General features: G+C 36.8%; 1 protein-coding gene across 3 annotated transcripts in view; it reads right to left on the bottom strand.

Annotated features, from left to right (window-relative positions):
- Positions 1-4558: 4558 nt before the first annotated feature.
- Positions 4559-23485, bottom strand: part of WDHD1 (WD repeat and HMG-box DNA binding protein 1) — a 53658-nt gene continuing 34731 nt past the window's right edge. For 2 of the 3 annotated variants that reach the window (XM_010847718.1, XM_010847719.1), the window contains exons 14-26: positions 22373-22614; positions 20764-20901; positions 19050-19206; positions 17540-17654; positions 16526-16657; positions 14279-14496; positions 14067-14185; positions 13827-13883; positions 11799-11842; positions 11201-11371; positions 10237-10367; positions 7467-7605; positions 4559-5409 (exon numbers count right to left, since the gene is read on the bottom strand). In XM_010847718.1, coding sequence (XP_010846020.1) covers positions 5212-5409; positions 7467-7605; positions 10237-10367; positions 11201-11371; positions 11799-11842; positions 13827-13883; positions 14067-14185; positions 14279-14496; positions 16526-16657; positions 17540-17654; positions 19050-19206; positions 20764-20901; positions 22373-22614 — 1861 coding nt within the window. In that variant the 3' untranslated portion in view covers positions 4559-5211. Of the gene's footprint in view, positions 5410-7466; positions 7606-10236; positions 10368-11200; positions 11372-11798; positions 11843-13826; positions 13884-14066; positions 14186-14278; positions 14497-16525; positions 16658-17539; positions 17655-19049; positions 19207-20763; positions 20902-22372; positions 22615-23485 lie in introns of those variants that run through there. The other variant, XM_010847720.1, reaches the window with a different exon arrangement.

Here is a 23485-nt window from a genome sequence, read left to right as displayed (position 1 = left end):
TGATTCCTCCAGTTCCATTCTTCTTTCTCAAGATTGCTTTGGCTATTCAAGGTTTTTGTATTTCCATACAAATTGTGAAATTATTTGTTCTAGTTCTGTGAAAAATACCGTTAGTAGCTTGATAGGGATTGCATTGAATCTATAGCTTGCTTTGGGTAGTATACTCATTTTCACTATATTGATTCTTCCAATCCATGAACATGGTATATTTCTCCATCTATTTGTGTCACCTTTGATTTCTTTCATCAGTGTTTTATGGTTTTCTATATATAGGTCTTTTGTTTCTTTCGGTAGATTTATTCCTAAGTATTTTATTCTTTTCATTGCAATGGTGAATGGAATTGTTTACTTAATTTCTGTTTTCTCATTGTTAGTGTATAGGAATACAAGGGATTTCTGTGTGTTAATTTTATATCCTGGCAGGTGGATTCTTAATCCACTGCACTACCAGGTAAGTCCCAAAGTCCCTTCTTAATTAAAAAAAAAATCTGTAGATTTTGTTGTTAATAATTTCCTTTTCACTTCTAATATTACTTATTTATGCTTTTCTCTTTGTATAATGATTTATCTCGTCTGATTTTTTTCTAATGTATCAGTCTTTCAAAGAACCAACTTTTGGCTTTTTGACTCCAGTGTTTACCTTCCACTCCACCAGTTTTTGCTCTTTATGACACAGTTCCTGAGTAGGTAGAAACTGGTTTTAATTACAGGAATACTACCAGCAAAAGGCTGCACTTTAAACTATAGGCTCGGGCTGTTGTATTTTTCCTTTAACCCTCTGTCGAGCGTGAATTTGGACTGCACACCTATGTGAAAACAATAAAAAAAGAATATATATACAGAAAAAAACCCTAATGACATACACATTTACCAGTGGTCACCTGTGGATATTAGGATTGGGAGTGATGTTCTTCCTCATTCTTTATTAGTATGTAATACTAATAACTAAAGTATGTACTACTAATAACTAAATACAATGCAATACTTTTGATTGATCCTAGATCTGAGGGGGAAAAGCCTAATGGGCACTTTGGGTGAAATTTTAGTATGAAATGCATGTTAGGCAATAATATTCTTCTGTTAAATTTCTGTTATAATAATGATATTGTGGTTATGTAGAAGAATGTCTTTATTGGATATATATTGAAGTACCAAGGGGTGAAGTGTCATGTTGCATATTTCAAATGGTTCAGGAAAACCCTGTTTTACAAAGCATTTATGGCAAAATGTCAACAATAAGTCAATCTAGATAAAGGGTACATGTATGTTTGCTGTACTCTTTGAAATTTTCTGTAGGTTTAAAAAATTTAAAAATAAACACCTGGGGGAAAATTACATACTTCCATTATAAAATAGCTGGAAAATCAAAAGAGCCCCTAAGACAACCAGTCACTGAATAAGACACTTTCTACATAGATGGGTCTCATCCTTTTGTCTAAAGGGATCTGCTCCATGGTAGGGAGTAGGCAGAGTGGCTTACCTCAGGCTGCTGCATTTAGAGTGGTTGTAGATTACCACTGTCCCCACAGTTGGTAGGCATAACCCAGTACTCACTCACTTGCTCTCTGGGATAATTAGATGACTTTTTGAATATAAAGTTATAAAATAAGCTCTTTGAGAAGCTTTTTCTACTGAAGAATGAAACTGAGCATAAGACCACTTTCTACAGAACATAAGCTCAAAATAGGCAACAGTACTGGTATCATGATGATGGCTAATATATTTATTTCCATTTGTATTTTCTTACCATTAAGTTCCAATTCTCTGAAAAGATTTTTTCCTTAAAAGTTTAATATTATTTAGAAATGAGATAGGGATGATATTTCTTCATTTATGAGTTCTGATTTTTAAGTTCAGTTCAGTTCAGTCTCTCAGTCATGTCTGACTCTTTGCGACCCCATGGACTGCAGTACTCCAGGCTTCCCTGTCTATTACCAACTCCCGGAGAGTACTCAAACTCATGTCCATGGAGTCAGTGATGCCATCCAGCCATCTCATCCTCTGTCGTCCCCTTCTCCTCCTGCCTTCAATCTTTCCCAACATCAGGGTCTTTTCCAATGAGTCAGTTCTTCACATCAGGTGGCCAAAGTACTGGAGCTTCAGCTTCAGCATCAGTCCTTCCAATGAATATTCAGGATTTTTAAGTTAAACTAGGTCAATACAAAAACTCTCCTTCAACCAAACAAATGTAGACCAACCTTTTACAGGGACTTCCCTGGCTGTCCAGTGGTTAAGTCTCAACACTTTCACTGAAGGGGGCACAGGTTTAAACTCTGGATGGGGAACTAAGATCCTGCATGCCATGAGGCATCACCCAAAAAACAATGAAAAAAGAAAAAAATTTTTTGCAAATTCTTGGTATCATCAGGTTCCTATGGATTTGAAATATAAAACTCAAGGATTTGAAATATAACACTCAAGTGTATAATATCCTTAAGTATTATACACTGTGATAAAAAGCAAGTTGGAGAAGTAAAAACAAAATACCTATCTATAAGCATGCTTTCCAAAGTAATATAAAAAATTTTTACTTAAGGATCTTGAAACCAACATTAATTCATAATTAATTCAGAATCAAACTTAATGACAAAGCAAGATTTAACTAGCCAACAACATAGTAACAATAGCTGATAAGTATCTAAAACACTACAATGTGCCAGGTAAGTGCTTTTACCTCATTTAATTCTCTTAACAACCTTTAAATTACATATTATTAATATATCCATTTTACAGGTGAATGGACAAAGGCTACGACTTGCCCAAGGTTTTTTAGCTGGTAGGTATTACAGTGAGCCTTTGAACTCAGGTAGTCTGTATGGCTTTGAAATCTGTGCTCCTAACCTGTGTTACAATGCCTTTCAATACCAGCTCCTACATAAAAAATCAGAAATGCTGTCTTCCAATCTTGAGACAAGAAATATCCTTTGGCCACTACACATCTAAAATTTCAACATATTTTGTCCCTTCCAACCTAAAACTACCCTCAATTTTGAATCACGTGATTTTATTACTATCTTCCTACCCCAGAGTACCCCTGTACTGTCCCTCATAAAGTGGCTCACTTGTATTAAGCTCTGCTTAGAATACTAACCAAAAAAAATGTATGAACTACTTAATTAAATCTTGTTTGTTCAAAACAAAAGAGGAGTTAAACACTTTCTCAGTCTTCAATTACTCTCTTATCAAGGCTTCAAAGATTTGCTCAATAAAGTACTGCTGACGCTGATAACCAGAGTAGTTTACCAGGAGCATATGCTGAGCTTCAATATTATCAAAATAGTATCTTCAATACCTTTGTGTGTTTAATGTGTAACAGGATGAGGGTGAAGGGGCTTGCGTAATTCAATGAAGCTATGAGCCATGCTGTACAGGGCTACCCAAGATGGACAGGTCACAGTGAAAAGTTCTGACAAAACATGGTCTACTGGAGGAGGAAATGGCAACCTACTCCAGTATTCTTGCCACAAGAACCTCATGGACAGTATGAAAAGGCAAAAAGATGTGACACCAGAAGATAAGCTCCCCAGGTTAGAAGGTGTCCAAAGAAGCTGAAGTTGACCAGTTGTATGAAAACCTACAAGACCTTCTAGAACTAACACCAAAAATATATGTCCTTTTCATCATAGGGGAGAGGAATGCAAAAGTAGGAAATCAAGAGATACCCGGAGTAACATGCAAGTTTGGCCTTGGAATACAAAATGAAGCACAGCAAAGGCTAACAGAGTTTTGTCAAGAGAACACGCTGGTCATAGCAAACACTCTTTGCCAACAACCCAAGAGTCGACTCTACACAGATATCACTAGATGGTCAATACTGAAATTAGGTGGCTCAGATGGTAAAGAATCTGTTTGCAATGTGGGAGACCTGGGCTAATTCCCTGGGTCAGCAAGATCCCCTAGAGAAGGAAATGGCAACTCACTCCGGCCTGGAGAATTCCATGGACAGAGAAGCTTGGTGGGCTATACAGTCCATGGGGTCGCAAAAAGTCAGACATGACTGAGCGACCAACACTTTCACTTTCTTTCATATTATGTGCAGCCAAAGATGGAGAAGCTCTACACAGTCAGCAACAACAAGACCTGGAGCTGACTATGGCTCAGATCCTGAGTGCCTCACTGCAAAATTCAGGCTCAAATTAAAAAAAATAGGGAAACCCATTAGGCTATTCAGGTATGACCTAAATCAAATCCGTTATGATTTATACAGTGGAGGTGATGAACAGATTCAAGGGATTCGATTTGGTAAACAGAGTGCCTGAAGTACTATGGATGGAGGTTTGTAACACTGTTACAAATGAGCTTCCCTAGCGGCTCAGACAGTAAAGTGTGTGCCTACAACGCGGGAGACCAAGGTTCAACCCTTGGGTGGGGAAGATCTCCTGGAGAAGGAAATGGCAACCCACTCCAATATTCTTGCCTGGAAAATCCCATGGATGGAGGAACCTGGTAGGCTACAGTCCATGGCGTTGCAGAGTCGGACATGACTTAGTGACTGAACAACAACAGAAACAAGATGGGGGTAGTGAAAATTATGGTAATAAACATAAAATATATTTTCTAGAAACACTTCCATTTCATGGAAATACAATGTGAAGACCATATTAAACTAAACATGAAAATGTAAGTTTTATTAAAAAAAAAAAAAACAGGCAATACAAACAAATAAAAGTAATATATGAAGAAATTTCCAAAACAAAGGTCTCATCTACAAAATTATTTACATGTTTAGGGCCCATATGAAAAAAAATATGGTCCCCTGGGTCCAGTATAGACATAAGAGCAGTCTATAGTAACACACTTTGGAAGAGGACTTTTGTAGTACTTCCCAATATGTGATATTTACCAAACAAGGAACACTCTAGAAGGGGCTTCAATGCTCAGAGGTTTTAAGACCTTGGCTTTGATGATTTTGAAGGTAAGAAACAAAATCAATCCAGCCTGCAATGGGACATGACAGTGGCCTCCAGTCAGTGGCCATGGTCATGCTTCTGAATGGCCCTCCATTTGGGGGCAGAGCAGTCTGCAGAGACGATAGTTTTTACAGATGCCCCGCTACCTGCACCAATATAATTACTGGATTATCTTATAAAGACAAACAGCAATCTTTAAACTCTTTCAAAAATACTTAAAGAGCTTCCTACAGATTTTTTTAAAGGTCTAGATTCACCAAAGATCCATTACTTTCCTAAGTTCTAAATTTACCTCCTTACTCTATTCCTGCTTAAAAGCAAAAGCTGACAGTTTCTGATTCGTAGAAAGATCTAAAGGTTTTTGCTTTTTAGGTAAATTCAAATTCTTCATTTTTTCTTCCTGGTTTTCAGTTTCCTGACTTTCATCGACCACACGTTTTCGCTTCTTTTCTTCAGCTCCATCACTTGCAGTTCCTCCTCTGGCCTTGGCAGCCCATGCCTTTGTAAAAATATTCGAAGAGAAAAGATTACATTTTACAGGAAACATTATGCAGTAAAGCAGCATAATTAGCACTTGAATTGTGAAGCTAATCATTAAGGGTTCTCATTTTTTTGAAAAATAAATTGCTTATTATTTAATTGCAGGGCACATTAAAAAATTTACATTCTAACTATAGTATTTCAATCTAAACTCTGCTTGTATTTAACCATATTTACCATTAACCATTATAACTACAGGTACTGTTTAAAAAAGAAACCTTTTATTTTGAGATTAGTAGAGATTCAGTTGTATTAGAGATTCCATGCAATTGTAGGAAATAATACAGAAAGCCCCTGTGTCCCCTTTACTCCCCTGTTTCCCTCGATGGTTGCATCTTGCAAAACTATACCGTACTATTACAGCTAGGATATTGACATCGATAAAACCCTCTTTTTATTCCAACTCATTTGTGTGTGTGTGTGTGTGTGTGTGTAATTCTACCGTAGGCTGTGTATTTACCACCACATTCAGGATATAGAACAGTTCCACAAGCACAAGTATCCCTCATGCTGCCCTGCCCTATTCCTCTCCCAGGCTCCATCCCCTGGCAATCAGTACTCTGATCTTCACCCCCATCACTTTGTCATATCACAAATATTACATATGGTATATGTTCTTTTGGGATTGGTTTCTATTCAGTAAGCGAGAACCTAACAGGGTTCACTCATTCCATTTATTTCTTAAACCTCTTTTAATCTCTAACAGTTCCTCCTCCTCCTACTTTATTTTCCTTCCCAGTCATTATTGTTGAAAAGGGTACATGTGACCTGTAGAATTTTTCACGTTAACAGACTGGATTAAGGTTTACACTAAAAATGATGATTACATTTTAAGTATTCAAAAACATGACCACAAGTTTTGCCATGTCTCTTCCTCTTTTCCTGCATAAGCTGACAGTTTCAGCTTATGGTCTTATTCATTCCGATGCCATTTTATTTAATACTTTAGAATTTTTATCCTTTTATAAATGCTCACAAAAAACGAGAAACACAAAGATGCTAATGAGATTCTAAAGAAGGTTAGAGGTGGTTAGACTAGTTTCTAGTTTCCTCATTTTGCAATACCTTTATTTTGTAAAACCAGTTTATCAAGGTAAGTATCTATGTCACAAGGTACCCATTGCTGTACCCTTGTCATCCCTGGGGAAGGTAAGTCTGAGATTTGATACAACATACACATTCCTTCCCCTTGTAAAAGAAAGCTGCTCCTAGCCTTTTTCTACATGGCAGAGAATGACCTAAGAAGCAATAGGTACAAGTCACCTGTCCTAATTTCCACATGAAAGGCTAGAACAGAACACCGATTGTTTCCTCACAAAGCAGTATTCTCATTTAGTATTCAATGTGGAAGTAAATAGTATTTTAAGAAATTCTGCTTACAAGGGCTCTAAAGCAGTTGTCCAAAAATGTGAATTAATTCCAGTTGTACTTACTAATTTTATTTGATTCTGACTTAAAAGCAATGTACTTTTTCTTGGGCTATTCCCCTAACTTACAATATGCAGAAACTTATACAGATGTAGGTAGTATATCTGCCAAAAAATTAACCATCAACACTAAATAATTATTATATAGATCTAGATGTCAAATGGAGAAGGCAATGGCACCCCACTCCAGTACTCTTGCCTGGAAAATCCCATGGATGGAGGAGCCTGGTGGGCTGTAGTCCATGGGGTCGCTAAGAGTTGGACATGACTGAGCGACTTCACTTTGACTTTTCACTTTCATGCATTGGAGAAGGAAATGGCAACCCACTCCAGTGTTCTTGCCTGGACAATCCCAGGGACGGGGGAGCCTGGTGGGCTGCCGTCTATGGGGTCACACAGAGTCCGACACGACTGAAGCGACTTAGCAGCAGCAGCATATGTCAAAACTGACATTTCGTTTGGTGCATCTCCTCTCCACCAAGAGTTTGAGTGTATTCAGTTTTAAAACACAGAAAAAAAGCATTTTCTATAAGAATTTTTAAAAGCCAGGAATTCACTAAAGTCTCAATCTCAGTACAATTATTCTTACCTTCCTTTCTTCAGATGACAGTACTTTAAATCGAACCATTCCTTCTTTTATTATGTCTGCTTCATCTGAAAAGTCAGGATTGTCAGACAAAATATTACTTCTGTTTTCTTCCAGCCACATCTGGAACCCGGTCTTAGGCCTAAAATAGCAATTATGCAAAAAAAGTTTTATACTTAAGACAGTTCTGGAGTGCTTTATGATTTTTCAGGTTAGTAATTAACCATTAGTCTTTGCATACCTATATATAATGTAAGACAGACACAATTAATTACACTTGTTAATATTCATAATTACATATTACTTAAAACTGCCTAGAGACTGCAGGAATAATGAGTTGAAAGAAATTCTTTGTAAGATCAATTCAAAGGGATTATTCACATTTATATTTTCCAAGCACATTTATATTTTCCAAGCACTCTTTAATGAATATTGACAGGCTCAAGGTCTCCAATCTTCCTTAGCACCTCTAGTCCAATAAAACCCTTCCATGAATTCTTGGTAGCCTTTCTCCATTCCCTAAACCAGCTATCTGAAATCTTCATGATTTCTCTCAAGCTCCTTTCTCCTGCTAGCACAGCTGACCTGGGAGCCTAGGTCAGTTCTTCTACCATTATGTAAAGCATGGACACAGCATATACGTCAATGTTACTAGATTTCAGTTCTGACACAAACTGTTTTTTAGGTCACACTTGAAGATTTAACGCAAATATTTAACATTTACTGATCACTTTTCTTCTGTACAGGTTGTTGAAAGTATAAAAAATTTAATCTTCTTAAATAAAAATTTCACTGTTTAACAGCTAAATTAAATTCAGGACAAAATAAAAAAAATAAAAACTACAGCTACCCTGTCAAATTAAATTGGTTAACACGAGATGTGAGAGTTGGACTATAAAGAAAGCTGAGCACCGAAGAATTGATGCTTTTGAACTGTGGCGTTGGAGAAGACTCTTTAGAGTCCCTTGGACTGCAAGGAGATCCAACCAGTCAATCTTAAAGGAAATCAGCCCTGAATATTCATTGGAAGGACTGATGCTGAAGCTGAAGCTCCAAGGCTTTGGCCACCTGATGCGAAGAACTGACTCATTTGAAAAGACCCCGATGCTGAGAAAGATTGAAGGCAAGAGAAGGGGACGACAGAGGAGGAGATGGTTGATGGCATCACCAACTCAACGGACATGAGTTTGAGTAAACTCTGGGAGTTGGCGATGGAGAGGGAGGCCTGGCATGCTGCAGTCCATGGGGTTGCAAAGAGTTGGACATGACTGAGCAATTGAACATGAGATACCAGTTACATGAAATTCATAAACTCAGAAATGAAATGGTGAGACTTTTCTGGTGGTCCAGTGGTTAAGAATCCTCCTATCAGTACAGGGGATTCAGATTCAGTCCCTGCTCAGGGAAGATTCCACATGCTGCCAGACAACTGCAACTACTGAGCCCACCCACACACTGCAACTGCTAAAGCCCACACGCTCTAGAGCCCACTGCAACAAGAGAAGCCACTGCAATGAGAAGCCTGTGCACCACAACAAAGACCCAGTGCAGCCAAAAATAAATAAATTTTAAAAACTGAAATAGTGACTTTTTCAGTATAGCTGACGTATTTCAAATAAATCTAGCATACAAGAGATCAATAAATTTGGTAACATAATGAGTTGGTGGACAAACAGGGACTCTCGTATTGCTGGGGGTGTATAAAATGATACAAACATCCATGCAGAGCAATTTTGCACTATCTTTCAAAATTGTAAGTGTACATTAGCTTGAACCATACAGGAATCCATCTTACAGCGGCTGCTGCTGCTGCTGCTAAGTTGCTTCAGTTGTGTCTGACTCTGTGCAACTCCACAGAAGGCAGCCCACCAGGCTCTTCCGTCCCTGGGATTCTCCAGGCAAGAGTACTGGAGTGGGTTACCATTTCCTTCTCCAATGTATGAAAATGAAAAGTGAAAGTGAAGTCGCTCAGTCGTGCCTGACTCTTAGCGACCCCATGGACTGCAGCCTACCAGGCTCCACGTCCATGGGATTTTCCAGGCAAGAGTACTGGAGTGGGGTGCCATTGCCTTCTCCGATCTTACAGCTATATGTATATAATATTCATATAAAGTTATTAATTGTACTACTATTTGTACCAGCAAAAAACCAGCAATGACTTTCTGTCCACTTTCAGAGAACTAAATAAATTATGGTACAGCCATTCAATGAATGTAAAAAGATTAAAGAAACTCTTCATGTAGTAATAAGGAATGATCTGCAAAACCTGCTCTTAAGTGAAAAAAATAAGGCACAGAACAATGTACATACTATCATTTTTGTAAACTAAAAAAAATGCATAGAATAATTCTAGAAGGCTATAGAAGAAATTTGTGCAGTGAGTATTTGTACACAGGGAACTGAGTGGATAGGAAAAAGATTTACTCTTCACCACACATCTTTTTGTATCTTTTGACTGTGTTTCTCCCATATAACTATATTATTTAAAAACAAAAAATGAACTAATTAAAAAATATAGTATCCCAGTAAAATGTGTCCATAATTTAAAACACAGATAGTTTATCAAAGCATACTTTAATAAGTAATGTAAATAGATACTAATCAATATTTGTGGCTTCCCTAAAATTACATGATTTCAGAATGCCCACTACCTGTGCCAATGTATTATTTATATTAATGAATAACAGGGCCACATAATTTTGTATGGCTACTTCTATGTGCCTTTTATTGGAATATTGCATCTTGAGAATACTAAATTTTTCTATGTACTGACCTTTGGTTTTCAGTGTTTTGAGGACACACAGCTGGGGTTTCAGATGATGAATTTTTAGGATTTTCTTCTTTTACTTCCTCAGTCCTGTCAGCTTGGGAAGTTCTTTTCTGGAAAAAGGATGCTGCAGATGCCTGTGAAAACAAACATGTGAATACTGCAACAAAATCTAGCATGACTCTGTATGTTATGAGCAAATTTGGAAAAATGTGGAAAAATATCTATTATTATTTAGAATTCTTACACTAACATGTAAGTCCTAAGGTTTTCTGTTGAAAGTAAATATTTATACACATGCATACAAAACTTCCAAAAAACTATACCTCAAATTAGTTTACCTATTTTACTGATGACAAATCTGGGATAAAATTATCAAAACCAGGAGAAAATCTGGGAGGAAAACTCAGAATACAGAACAGGAAAGATTAGGGCCAGCTACTAAGCTAGCTGTCATTAAACAGGGACAGGCATCAGAACTGTCTAGGAAATGAAAAAAATATAGACACATGCCTGAGTCCCTGGCCTGGGTCTATACATTAATAGTAATACAATCATGGAAGGGACATCTCATCACATTGTCACAGTTACTGGGTAATCCCATCACCCTTGAGGGGAGGGGCTGCACAAGGTCATGAGGACCAGGAGGCAGGAATGACTGGGGCTCTCTGAGTCTCTTCTAAACAAATGCTAATACACATCTCTTTCAAAAATCACTGGCTTGGTTTAATTGGGAGCATTTTTAATACTTTCTTAAATATCTGGCAGCTGTATAATATGATTTAAAGTATTAATATTTTAAAAAAGTGATTTCAAAGCAAAATTAGAATTGAGAACCACTGCTCTCACTACACTATCAGTTATGAACAACCAGAGCCTCCTGTCTCATACCTGAAAAAGTAAACAAAACTAAAGTAAGACAAAGAGACCACGAGCTGTTTACTGTAGATGAAGGCAGCTGAAATCATACCTGCTTAGGTTTTGGCTTTGGAATCAAGGGCTTTATAACTGGAGACTTTTCATTATCTGTAGCTCGATTAAGTGCAGTAGATTTCTTAGATGATTTGTTCATAGTGTCTAAAATATTAGTTGAACGTCCTGAACTCACTGAAATGGCTGGCTCTTTGGAATTGCCCGATACCTAAAGAGCAAACTAGTATTAGCATTTCATAAAGCTTAAAGAAGGAAAAAAACCCAAGAGATTTGTTTTTCCTTTAAATTTCTATTAGGTTTATATTGTAGTCTAACCTTTAGAACTGAATACATTTGGTATAATCCAGACTGATGCACATATTCCCAAATACCACATCCCCAAGAAAAATAGGGAGTACCTTTCAAAACTGTAGGTTCTTAGAAGATAAGTAGAAAATAAAATTCTCGGTCCAAGTATGAACTAGTGCTGCTTTCATTTTTATTTTAAAATATTTACTTACTTAAATATTTTAAAATTTAATCTGCTGCAGTCTTTAATGCCTCTAAGTCTGGGGAGGGTCATCTGGTAGTTTGGAAATCTCTCTCTGTATGGAAATGTATTTAAGTAATAGAAAACATCACTGGAAAGAGTTTACCTTGAAGGGGTTTATTCGTCCTTGGCTGCTAGAGGTAACTGCACCTTTCATAAGAAAGAAACCCTCACTTAATAGTCGTAAAACTGAGAAGACTTTTGACTTCTACAATAATGATGAATATTTTAATCTGTATTATATGAAAATACTGTACTTTGCAACTTTAAAACTATTAATAACTATATGTGACCTCTGTCCTACTGTTAAGACGAAATAAAAGCTATTAGATGATGAGAGCTATTCCAAGTTGCCACTATGCAATATATTTACACAAATACAGTATGTAGAGATCTACTCTTTTCTCACATTACCAAGGAAGAATGGTGCCTTATTTTAGCTAATTGTTAATTCCTCTACAAGTGCTCTAGATTCCACCCCTGCTTTTCAAGAAACTGCTTTTCAAGAAATTCCCATTCCTGCTTTTCAAGAAACTGAATTAATGGCTACATGCATCATCTTTGACTTTTCCTTCTTCACTGGCTTCTTAAGTTTCCTAACTTAAAGAAACAAATAGAAAACACATTCTCTGCCACACACAACCCTCACCCCTCATATAATTCTGTCTCACATCCCCTAAGCAGTCAAATTTCTCAAGAGCTGTCTACACAGCTATTCCCATTCCCTCACTATTCATATGCTCCTCCAACCAAAACATGGCTTCCAGCCCTACCATCCTGCAGGATCTATTCTTTCTAAGAACTCAATAAACTCTATGTAGCCCAAACTGGTGGACCTTTTCCAGCCAACACCTTATTTGACCTCTCAACAACATTCCACACAGCCAAGGGTTCCTTTCTTTTTGAGAGTATCTCCCCACTGACTTCTGAGATAATGCATTCCCTGGCTTACCTCCTTCCTCTCTGTTCTCATTTTCTTTTGATGGTTCCTCCTCCTCTTCTTCTACCTGATGTATAAATGTTGGGGATTCCCTAAGCCTAAGCTCATTTTCTCCTCACTTTGATCCTCGCCAGTGCTCACTTACACATACCTGTGGTTTAAATTGTTATACTCACATCAACAATCTTAACTTCTATATCTGCATCCCAGAGATACTACTTTCCCGAGCTCTTGACCCAAACAGCCCATAGTAATTTCATCATCCTCCTATCTAAAGATACATTTCCCTACTCCTGACTCAGTAAATGGCACCATCACTCACTCAAGTACTCAAGCCAGAAACTGACAGCCATTCTCCACACCCTGAACTTCCATACCCTCTACATTATTTTCAGAAATGTCTCTTCAATTCCTCCCTTTCTTCAACAATTACCACCACCCCAGTCTAGGTCACTATCAATCTCACTTGGGACTACATCAGTAGCTTCCTTATACACAACCCTCTCTGCACAGTGTGCCATATATGCTCCTGATTAAAACCTGCAACAGTCTCCCGGCAACCCCAAAATAAAGGTCAAAGTCCTTACCGTGGCCTACATGGATCTGCATGGTTTGGTTCCTGTTCACCGCTCCAAAACCATCCAGCACCGATTTCTCTTTGCTCTCTGTCCTCTGTGAACCACTCTTCAAAGTTCATACATGCTGTCCCTTAAGCCCACATGATTCTCTTCTGCTCCCATCTACCTTTGCCTGGCTGCCTTATTCCTCCTTGAGATCTCCGCTTTAAACATTCCACGAGGCACTCCTTGGGGTCCCAACTATCCCCCACCACTGACTAGATTACAGTCATCTGTTATATGCTCTTTTAATAATCTGTACACGTGTAGAAGTATATTTTCAAAATCAGAATAATGTATGTATATACTTTTAAAAGCCAACTGGTATAAGGTTTATGCAGGGATCAAATATGCACATCCACTTCACTTCTGTATCTTCCCTCTCGTCAAATACCTGACACACAATAGGCATTTAGTAAGTATCTGTTAAATAAACACAGTTTCACTAACACTTCTGATTGAAAATAACAACTACAACAAAATAGGCCCTGAAGAGTAAGGGGTATTTGAGTAGATGTAGCACTTTAAGGATTACTTCAAAATTTCCTTCATATTTACAAAATCAAAAATGTCTTACCTGACTTAAGAGCTGGCATATCAGAGGAATCTGCACTTTTGAAAAATGGGTTCTGTCCTGTAGAATAATTAAAACAATACAGTGTAAATGGGAATATAAAGGAATCTTCTGTAATCAACAGTCAGACAAAAAGACACCTTGAAAATGTATGGGTATTCAATTTCCCTCAGCCAAGTAAAATGAAGGAAGTCACACAAATGACACTTCTCATCTTTAAACTGCCTTTAAAATGTATTTTACCATGTTTGTGTATTTCTGTATTTTCTTCTGTATTATCAGCTTCTCCATTATCCTCCGTATCTTCTTCAACTTGATTTCTGAGCCTTGGCTGACTCCACTCTGTAGAAGTATTACTATAACTAAAAAAGAGTAATATTATTCAATAAAGAGCAATGAAAAGACCAGGTCAATATTGCAGGATAGTAAAACTCAAACAACTGAGTATTTCTTACCCAACATTCAACTTTTTCCTGAAATCTTCTTCTTCCTCTTCCTCAGCTTGGGTGGCTGCCAATTCTGCTGCCTTCTCTACAGCCAGTTCACCAAGTCTTTGGGCCAGTATTAATCTCCGAGAACGAGAAGCATACTTAATGGCTAAATTCACAGCATTTTGAGTCATTAGACCAGCAAGTTCCACACAACGAAATTCCCGCTCCAGTTTACAGGAAAGCTAAAGGAAAAAAGGGTGGGAGGGGATAAATTATGTTATGTAAAACTTTTTGAAAAATAAAAGAAAGATACTCCTGGTAGAACAAACAGTTTTCTTGAGACTGTATCTCTGATTTTAAGATGTACATTTTTACACATTTTAATATCTCTTGAAGTTGAAAGCATCTTACAATTGATGGTGAGTCAGTTTAATTGGCAGCATTTTTTCGTAAGTGACTTTTACACTCAATAATGAAATATGACATAACATTTCAAATTATAAATTGCAAGAAGAGTAAGGGATTTATTTAAAATTAAAAAATGGTTTCCCACCCATTCCACCACCTGCAGTCACCAAACAGGGTAGCAAATTGAAAGAAAGAATAGATTGTAAATGATTTGTTTGTTATTACTTTGTCCAGAAGTGGCACACAAAAGCTACCAAGTGAATTTGGGTGGGCAAGTAGATTTACCCATTAGTTTTCTAAGTATGATTGTCCATGATCTCTAACTACTAGAAACAGTTATACAATTTCTAAATTAGCAAGCAACCTCCTTTTTCTTGCTTTATTTTTTATACTTGCAATATAAAATGAAGAATACTCATTTATCATCTCTCACAGAACATGGACTTTCTTCTGGTAGGAATTTTAACAACTCAAAGTAAGGCAACTGAAGTATTTACAACATGAGGAAAATGAGTACTTTGAAGACAACTAAAAGTCTCACAACTCATGGAAGTATTATCTTGTTACTTAACATGTCAAATCTGATTCATCAGCAGACGCTTTAGATATTTACTTGCACATCCTTCTCAAGTTTTCCAGAATCACTTATCTATAAATAGTACCCCTCAGTCTGGATGGTACGCTGCCTCAGGAGGCATTTGGAAATGAAAGTAGTATAGTTTCCTAGTAACTAGGTGGAACTATGGGCATTTGCCAGGGGACAGGAATACTAAAGAACTAACAGAGTGCTATGACCACCCTGCTGAGGAACACTGTACTCCAGGGTAAAAGCTACTCTAGGACTAAAGCATGAATAACTCAAACAGGTTTCCTTACCTGTGTTGTAGGAAATAAAAAGGTTACTAGTTCATGTTGGTATACAAATGGGACTTTGTAAATGGAACAAAACTTTCTCTACAGTAAACTAATTAAATTTCTTTAATACTAAACTCAAGGCAGTGTTACATTGAGGTGACATGGTGAATACCACCACCTTTTGGAGACTGAAGTTACAATCAGTTCTATGGACTTAGATATCACTTTTCCCTCAGAACTCTTTTTCTCAACCTTAAAATGAAACGAAAAGTCTGGGCCATTTACTCTCTGAGGAAATACTGAGGTCTACTGTGTATTAGACACTGTCAGTGCCTGGTAAATGGCAGAGAACGAGACATGGTCATGGCCCTCAAGGGGTTTATAGTCTAGTACAAGAAGAGCAGAGAAAAAATTATATTATATTCCTCCTCATAAACCAACCTACAACGAGAATACAAACTTAAGAGCTTTATCTTTCAAAAAGTTCTTTTATCTTTAAAGATAAATGTACTTAAATATCCAGGGTATCAAACCTGGTCACTGGCTACAAACTTTTACTACACACAGCTGCCTAAGAGGATAACAAAAGACAGACATTCTAAAAGCCTGATCAAAATTCTTAAGACTGCTCATTCAGCCTTGGAGATCTAAAAGTCTACACTCAAACTTTATCCATTGCATATGATAAGAGCAGGAGCTGGAGCCACTTCTCAAACTTTATGAACAAGCATCCAAATTACCTACAGGGCCTGTTACAGTACAGACCAGTGGGCAAAAATAAAAACGGAGTCAGCACCAAAACAGTTCATTTCTTCCTGTGTTCTGAGGTAGTATCTTTAATATTTTAACTGCAACATCAACTGGGAAACTGGTATTTTTAAGGGAGAAAAATACCAATACCACCAGATACAGCTTAAGAATTGTAGGTTGTGAAAACTGCTAATTCATATACCATTAACATATTCAACCTAGAGAAAACATTTTCCCCACTGTATTTATTTTACTCACCGCAAGCATTTTCAGTAAAAGTTCCTGTTGTTCTTTTGTTGCTTGATTTTTAGCGCTCTCTTCATATTCATAACCATTTTTTGCTAAATAATCAAGGTGGTTGTGAAATATAACTGAACGCCAATACTGTTCCTGCAAAAGTGGAACAACTGCTTAGGGTCAACTATCAGCTGACTATCAGGCAAGAGTTAAATATTTATCTTATGACAGCAGTTTCTGAATAAAATATTTTCTGAAACATTCCTTTCTACAGCTTACTTTGCAATTCAAATTGTAATGTAATACTATGGTTTGACTTTATCTTCTGTACTTGAAAACAGGGGGTGGAATACAGTGACTCTTGAACAATGTAGCAGGCAGAAGCACCTACCCTCTGTGTAATTGAAAATCTCCAAGTAATTTATAGTCAGCCCTCCTTATATGCTGTTGCTCCATAATCAGAGGTTCAGTATCCTCAGATTCAACCAACCTTGGATCATGTAGTACTGTAGTATTTACTATTGAAAAAACCCATGTACAAATGGACCCCCACAGTTCAAGCCCATGTTCTTCAAGGGTCAACTGCAGAGCATTTTAAAGATTCTTAGTTATCATGGTTAATGCTCAGAGAACTTGTTAAACTAGATTTGTAAAAGCTGATTTGTTTCTTGTTTAGAATTACCAGTTCCAAGATATCAATGACTCAGGGCTAGAACTAAAATTAGGCAAGCCTGGTGCCTAGGGTACAAAATTCAAGGAGGCACATCCTCTTAACAACTTGTCCAAGCCTGACAGTGAATGCCTTACCTAGTGAGGCCCTAATGGTCATACCCATTTATCTCTTAGACACAGTCCCTGGAAGTAGAGATGGCAACCGGGTACCCTGGGGTTCACAAGACCTCCTCCCTCCCAGCTGCTGCTATTATTTAATTATAAAGTAAGGAATACAGAACAAAAGTCATCAGAATAATTTTAAATGCCTGTATTATAGGCAGGTATCATCAAACTGAGTGTCAAGATAAGATTTGTGCATACCTCCATCTGTCCTTTCTCTGTGGCAGTCTGACAGTAAGGAAGCTTAAAGGACAAAACAGCTACAGCAGGGCGTGGAAGGGTGGGAGGAAATCGAGAACCTTTGCAAGGAATACACCTGTCAGAAAAGAAAGAGTCTCACCATAAAAACTTTTAAAAAATATCATAAAAACTGCTACATTATAAATTTTCCAAAAGTCCGTTAACTTGGAATAACATTATTCCAAATTTCCCTTTTAAAAAAGTACTTTAGGGGACTTCACTGGAAAAGACCCTGATGCTGGTAAAGACTGAAGGGAGAAGGAGAAGGGGACAACAGGATGAAATGGTTGGATGGCATCACTGACTCAATGGATATGAGTTTGAGCAAGCTCCAGGAGATGGTGAAAGACAGGAAAGGCTGACATGCTGCACTCCATGGGTTGCAAAGAGTTGGACACAACTGAGTGACTGAACAACTGGCGGTCCAGTGGCTAAGACTCTGTGCTCCCAATGCATGGATTCAATCCCTGGTCAGGGAATTAGACCCCACATGCTGCCACTAATCCTGCATAATGCAAAGAAGTCTGAAGATCATATGTGCCACAATTAAGAGCTGACACCACGAAATAAATATATAAATATTATAATAAACAAACAAAAAACTACTTCAGGCCTGATTAACTAAAAAAACTATCCCTCTACATATTTCAATTACTACAAAAATCCCTCCCTACATCAGCTTTACTAAATGAACAATCACTAAGTGAAATCAGCTCCTTTCAGATTTTTCCTTAGCAAAATGTCCACTTTCAAAATATAGAAACTGTGGCATAAATACTTGTCACAGGATCCATATTAGAAAACAGATTACCCTTAAGATAAAAAGGTGATAAAGCATATTCACTTTCATTCCTCAGTTTGGAAATACTTGGTAACTATTGGTAGTTATATAAGTGTCCTATAAGAGAAAAAGATGATGAAATGTCCAATACAGGTTAAGTGTTTATTATTAGATATTAGTGACAGTGAAGCAGAAGATGCACTATCATTGTAAAAAAGGTTATAATGTATATCTATCTGCTCTGCTATGCCTTATGTGTTAATAGTTCAGTTGGCAAGGACTTTTCTGACAAGATATGTAAGGCACTTATACATGCCCATCAGGATGAGTACTTATGTAATTTATAATTAAAAAATATTCATTCATCATAGTGCTTTATATACGTAGAATACTCTTTTAATGTATGTACTCCAATTCTTAGCTCCCCGACCTAAGGTTGAACCTGTGCTCCCTGCACTGGGAGCTCCGAGTCTTAACCACTGACCACCAGGGAAGTCCCTTAATTTCTATTTTGTTCAATAAGCTCTAAGTCAAGCAATTGGTTGAAAACTTCATAGTGAATATAAAGAAATTCTTAATTTAGTGACTAGGGAAAACAAATAAATTAACTAAGTTGACAGGATAGGCACAATACAAAGAATTTCAAAGTACTTTTAAAAAGAGTCAACTGAGCATTTTCTAATAGCCCACCTCAGCTGCTGGGGATTTTCATGGATACCAACCACCCAGTAGTGATCAGATTTTCCTTTACAGTGTTCTCTTGTGTTACATACAGGAGTCCATGTATGACCAAGTCCTCTGTTAAGCATTCGAACAATGCCTTCTGAATCCACATAACATGGGGTACCTATATACCAACAGAAAAACAAATCACCTGGAATCATAGCTATGTATTTGTTAAATAAATCTTTTTTTCAAAAATACACACCGATCACTTAACCTTCAATTCAAAATGAAAACAAACACCCCCTCCAAAAAAACCAAAAGGGCAAATAATCCAAGATTATTTCCCATAACATTTCATTAACCACAGAGTAAGACTTAACTGAACAAAAAGGAAAAAAAAATCTGCAAGTGATATGACTTAAAGAGGGGGAAAAAAAAAACCCCTGATGAATTCAGTGAAAACTATGCCACCTGCTGGAATACAGCAGTTTTTTAAAAAGCCAATTTCAGGAAAGAAGTTAAAACTTGAATCTGATGATTCCTTAGTCGAGAGAGACTTGGAAATATGAGCAGAACCTGATGCAAGGTGATGATATAGAGAAATGCGTCTTTAGTATTCTTCTTCCCCCTCTCTCCTGGTCTCGTCACTGTTCTATTCCCAACAGTTCCCCACTGCTCTCTTCCTAAACTTACCTAGGGAACAAGTAAGCATCCCTGTTTCCCCACCTACTCTGACCCCACTTCAGGAAATGCACGGTACATTTCCCAATTATCCTTTTTTTTATCTGAGACTTCACATCCCTCTTACTAGCAGTTTCCTCAGGGTCTAGATCTGATAGGTAATTGGAAGAAAAAACCGAACCAATAAAAATGGAAGTTATTAATGGTCACATTACTATAGCATAAGTGACTAATATCTCAATAGAAAACACATTCAGAAATGGTTGGATTTTTAAAAACAAACTGGAGTTTCCAATGATGAATCCCCAAGAATAGAAATATTTAAGCCAGAAGACAGGGTTGACAGGTGCCTTAAAATAAGGCACTCCTTAGTGTCCTTCAAACATCTGTCATAACCCACTACTGGGTCTGCAACAGGACACTGTTCAGTAGAAATATGTGAGCCACAAATATAATTTGTAATTTCTTAGTGCCACATGAGAAAAGGGGGAAAAATGTGAAGGCAATTTTAATAATATTTTTATTCAATCTAATATCCAATACTATCATTTTATCATGTAATCAACGTAAAAGAATTACTGAAATTTTTTACATCCTTTTTTCCATACTAAGCCTTCCAAATTTGGAAAGTATTTTATAGTTATAGCACATCTCAACTCAGATTAGCCACTTTTTAAGTGCTCAGCAGCCACATTTGGCTGGTGGTTATTGTAGTGAACAATGCAGCAATAGAAAATTCCTGATTTCCACGTAGACTCTGCTAGAAAAGCCAAAATTTGAACAGGTACTTGTATGTCCTCTTTACTAGCTAATAAACTTTCAGAAAAATTTATTTCCCTCTTAGTAAGTTTTCTAATCAGAAGAAGACATCTTGTACATAAAACAGCAGCTACCTTGTCTGGAAACCCTAGTTTTCAGTTCTGTTAACATATTAAAATAAAGTACTTTAAACATAAAATACAGACAAATTATCTTTAAACAAATTAATTGGGAATAAAATAATGAACAACAATTTTCTTCTTGAAAAGTATCTTTAATATAAATAAATTTATCTTGCCTTCAGCTGAAAATCCAACCCATACAAGATAGGATTTCCTTGTAAGAGGAAGAGGATCACCATGCAAAATTTGTTTTTTCTTTTTCCCTAGCTCTAGCAGTTGAACTCCAAGGCACTGATCCCCATCAAATCCTGTACCTAGTGAGAAAATGTAAATATAAGTCAGGTATCAATGGTTAATTATAGTTAAAATAATTAATCTATTTGCTGTGAATTTAGGTTATTTTGTGATAAATTCCTAGATTAATTAGCAGTACTTTTTATAGATAATCTTTTTATCTGAGGCACCAATAAGGCATTAGAACAGTATGTTACATAAATGAGAACTTTACATAAAGTGGTAATGTATGTAGTAATTCTCAAGAATTGAGATTTATAAGTGGTAATTCTCAAGAATATAACTGTAAATATTCAAAAAGTGGTAATTCTCAAGAATATAACTGTAAATACTCAAAAAGTATTTACAGAGAGCTTTCTTTGTACCAAGTACTGAGGCTACAGTGTAAATAAGACAAAGTCAGTGTTCTCATGAAATTCATATTCAGGTAGGAGAGGAAAAACCAATTTAAAAAAGAAAGAAAATACTAAGTATCATCATTGAGGATTAAAATACTAATGTGACACAGAGGTCAGACTGAGTGGCTACTTTAGACTGGACAAAGGTGGCCCTTGGAAAAAGTGAAATTTAAACTGAGATACGATTTGCAAGTTGGAGCTGGCCATCCAAATGGTAAGAGGAGGAGCACTATAGTAGATAGGGGACAGTTAATGAAAAGGGCCCAATGGAACAAACATGGTGATTTTGAAGAACACAAAGAAGTCAGTAGGGCCAGAATCACTGACAAGAGAAAACGTAGTAAGAGATGAGGCTGAAGAGGCAGGCAAAGGTCAGTTCATGTAGGACTTGGCCACCCGTGACAACAAGTTTGAGTTTTATTCTAAAGCAACAGAAAATCATTAGAGGAATCTGTGCAGAAGAGGGAAGTGACTGGATTTATGTTTTTAAAAAATTAACAGTAAGAACTGAAGATGAAAAGCTAGTCAGAGGTTACCGTAACACCTAAGAGACGATGTCTCATTTGGACTGAGGTTTTAGCGGAGGTGTGGAGCGTGTTGTGTGCACTGACATGATATGACTTTGCTGACAGAAGTGATGCTAGGGGTGTGAGGGAAGAGAAGAATCAAAGATAACTCTTACATTTCTGCCTTGAATACTGGCAGTACGCCATTTATCAAGATCAAAAAACGAAGGAGCAAGTTCGGAGGGGAAAAAAAGCCCAGAGGCTTTACTGTGACCAAGTTAAGTTTGAGGTGTGTCAAAACTCTACACAGAGATTTCAAGTTGACAACTGGATATGTAAGTCTGCAGATATAAGAAGGGAGTAGGGTTGATGATACTAACTTACGGTCATGAACACAGAGATGTACTAAAGCTATGGGTCTTAATGAAATAACCCAGGGTAGTTTCTCAAACTGTATTTTTTTACTTGTGAGTCATAAAATTAATCCAGATCAGTAACCTATTAAGACCAGTCTTAGCACAATGATGGGTACTAAAGACAGAATATGAAGAATACAAAAGAATATAAAATACTAGAAAAAAATCTACCTCTGTGATAAACAATGACAAGCTGTTCTCCATGTCCAGCCATTGACACAATAGGCCCAGGGAGACTGAAGACCTCTTTTTGAACACCTCCAATGGTAAACAAGCGAAGAAGCAAGGAGCTAGTGGCAGCAGCAGCCCATCCCTGACCAAGACATATGGCTTCAATATCTTCATTCGGAGGCATGTCTACTATCCACTCTTTGCTTGAATCCCAAGAACTAAGGTGCAGGCAGTGAAGCTTGCTAAAAATTAAAACAAGACAAAAACAATCAAACTTTCACATTTGATATTATATATATATATATATATATATATATATACACACAAAGCATGATACTCAAAATCAAGTAACAAAGTCAAATAGTTTATTTTTCTATTATAACAAATAGAATAAAATCAAATAGTTTATTTTTGATAAACAATAACAAAATCAAAGTTTATTTTTCTATTATACACAAATAACAACATCTTTATATGCTGTATAATATACACAAAAAATGACCGTTTATAAACAAAACAGCTTTAAGAAGGTAATTATGAAATATCCTTAAAATGTACTATGTTAAAACTATTAACAGTCATGTTATTAAAGAATATTCAAAGATACAGGAAAATGTTCACAACATGTTAAATGGAAAAAAACCCAGGATAAAATCAGCAGAACATGATCCAAGGTTACACACACATATAAAAATCATGACTATATTTTTAAAAAGAAAGGAAGCATCAAAATGATCAGCAAGAGTGCTCTCATTGCTGAGGACAAAAACAAAACTTTTAATATGGGAGAATAAAGAGAAAAAAATTAAATATTATCGCACCAAGGAGATTACCAACCACTGCTAACAATTTGATTTGTGCTTCCAGTCTTTTTACTTTTGCGTATATATATACATGTAAGTTGTTATGAAACCTAAGCTTCAGAATGTAGATGTCATAGTATTTAGAATCAGAGGCAATACTGATTTCCTGAATAGTAATTTTAAATTCAAATTTAAAATAAAGGGGGATGGGAATTATTCCCTGGCAGTCCAGTGGTTAGGACCCCTTGCTTTCACTGCCAAGGGTGTGGGTTCAATCCCAGATCGAGGAACTAAGATGCCACAAGCCACG

Source organism: Bison bison, unplaced genomic scaffold (genome assembly GCF_000754665.1).
Source record: "Bison bison bison isolate TAMUID 2011002044 unplaced genomic scaffold, Bison_UMD1.0 scf7180017864254, whole genome shotgun sequence".
In the NCBI taxonomy this organism is placed as follows: domain Eukaryota; kingdom Metazoa; phylum Chordata; class Mammalia; order Artiodactyla; family Bovidae; genus Bison; species Bison bison.
This window is presented reverse-complemented; position numbering and strand designations above follow the sequence as displayed.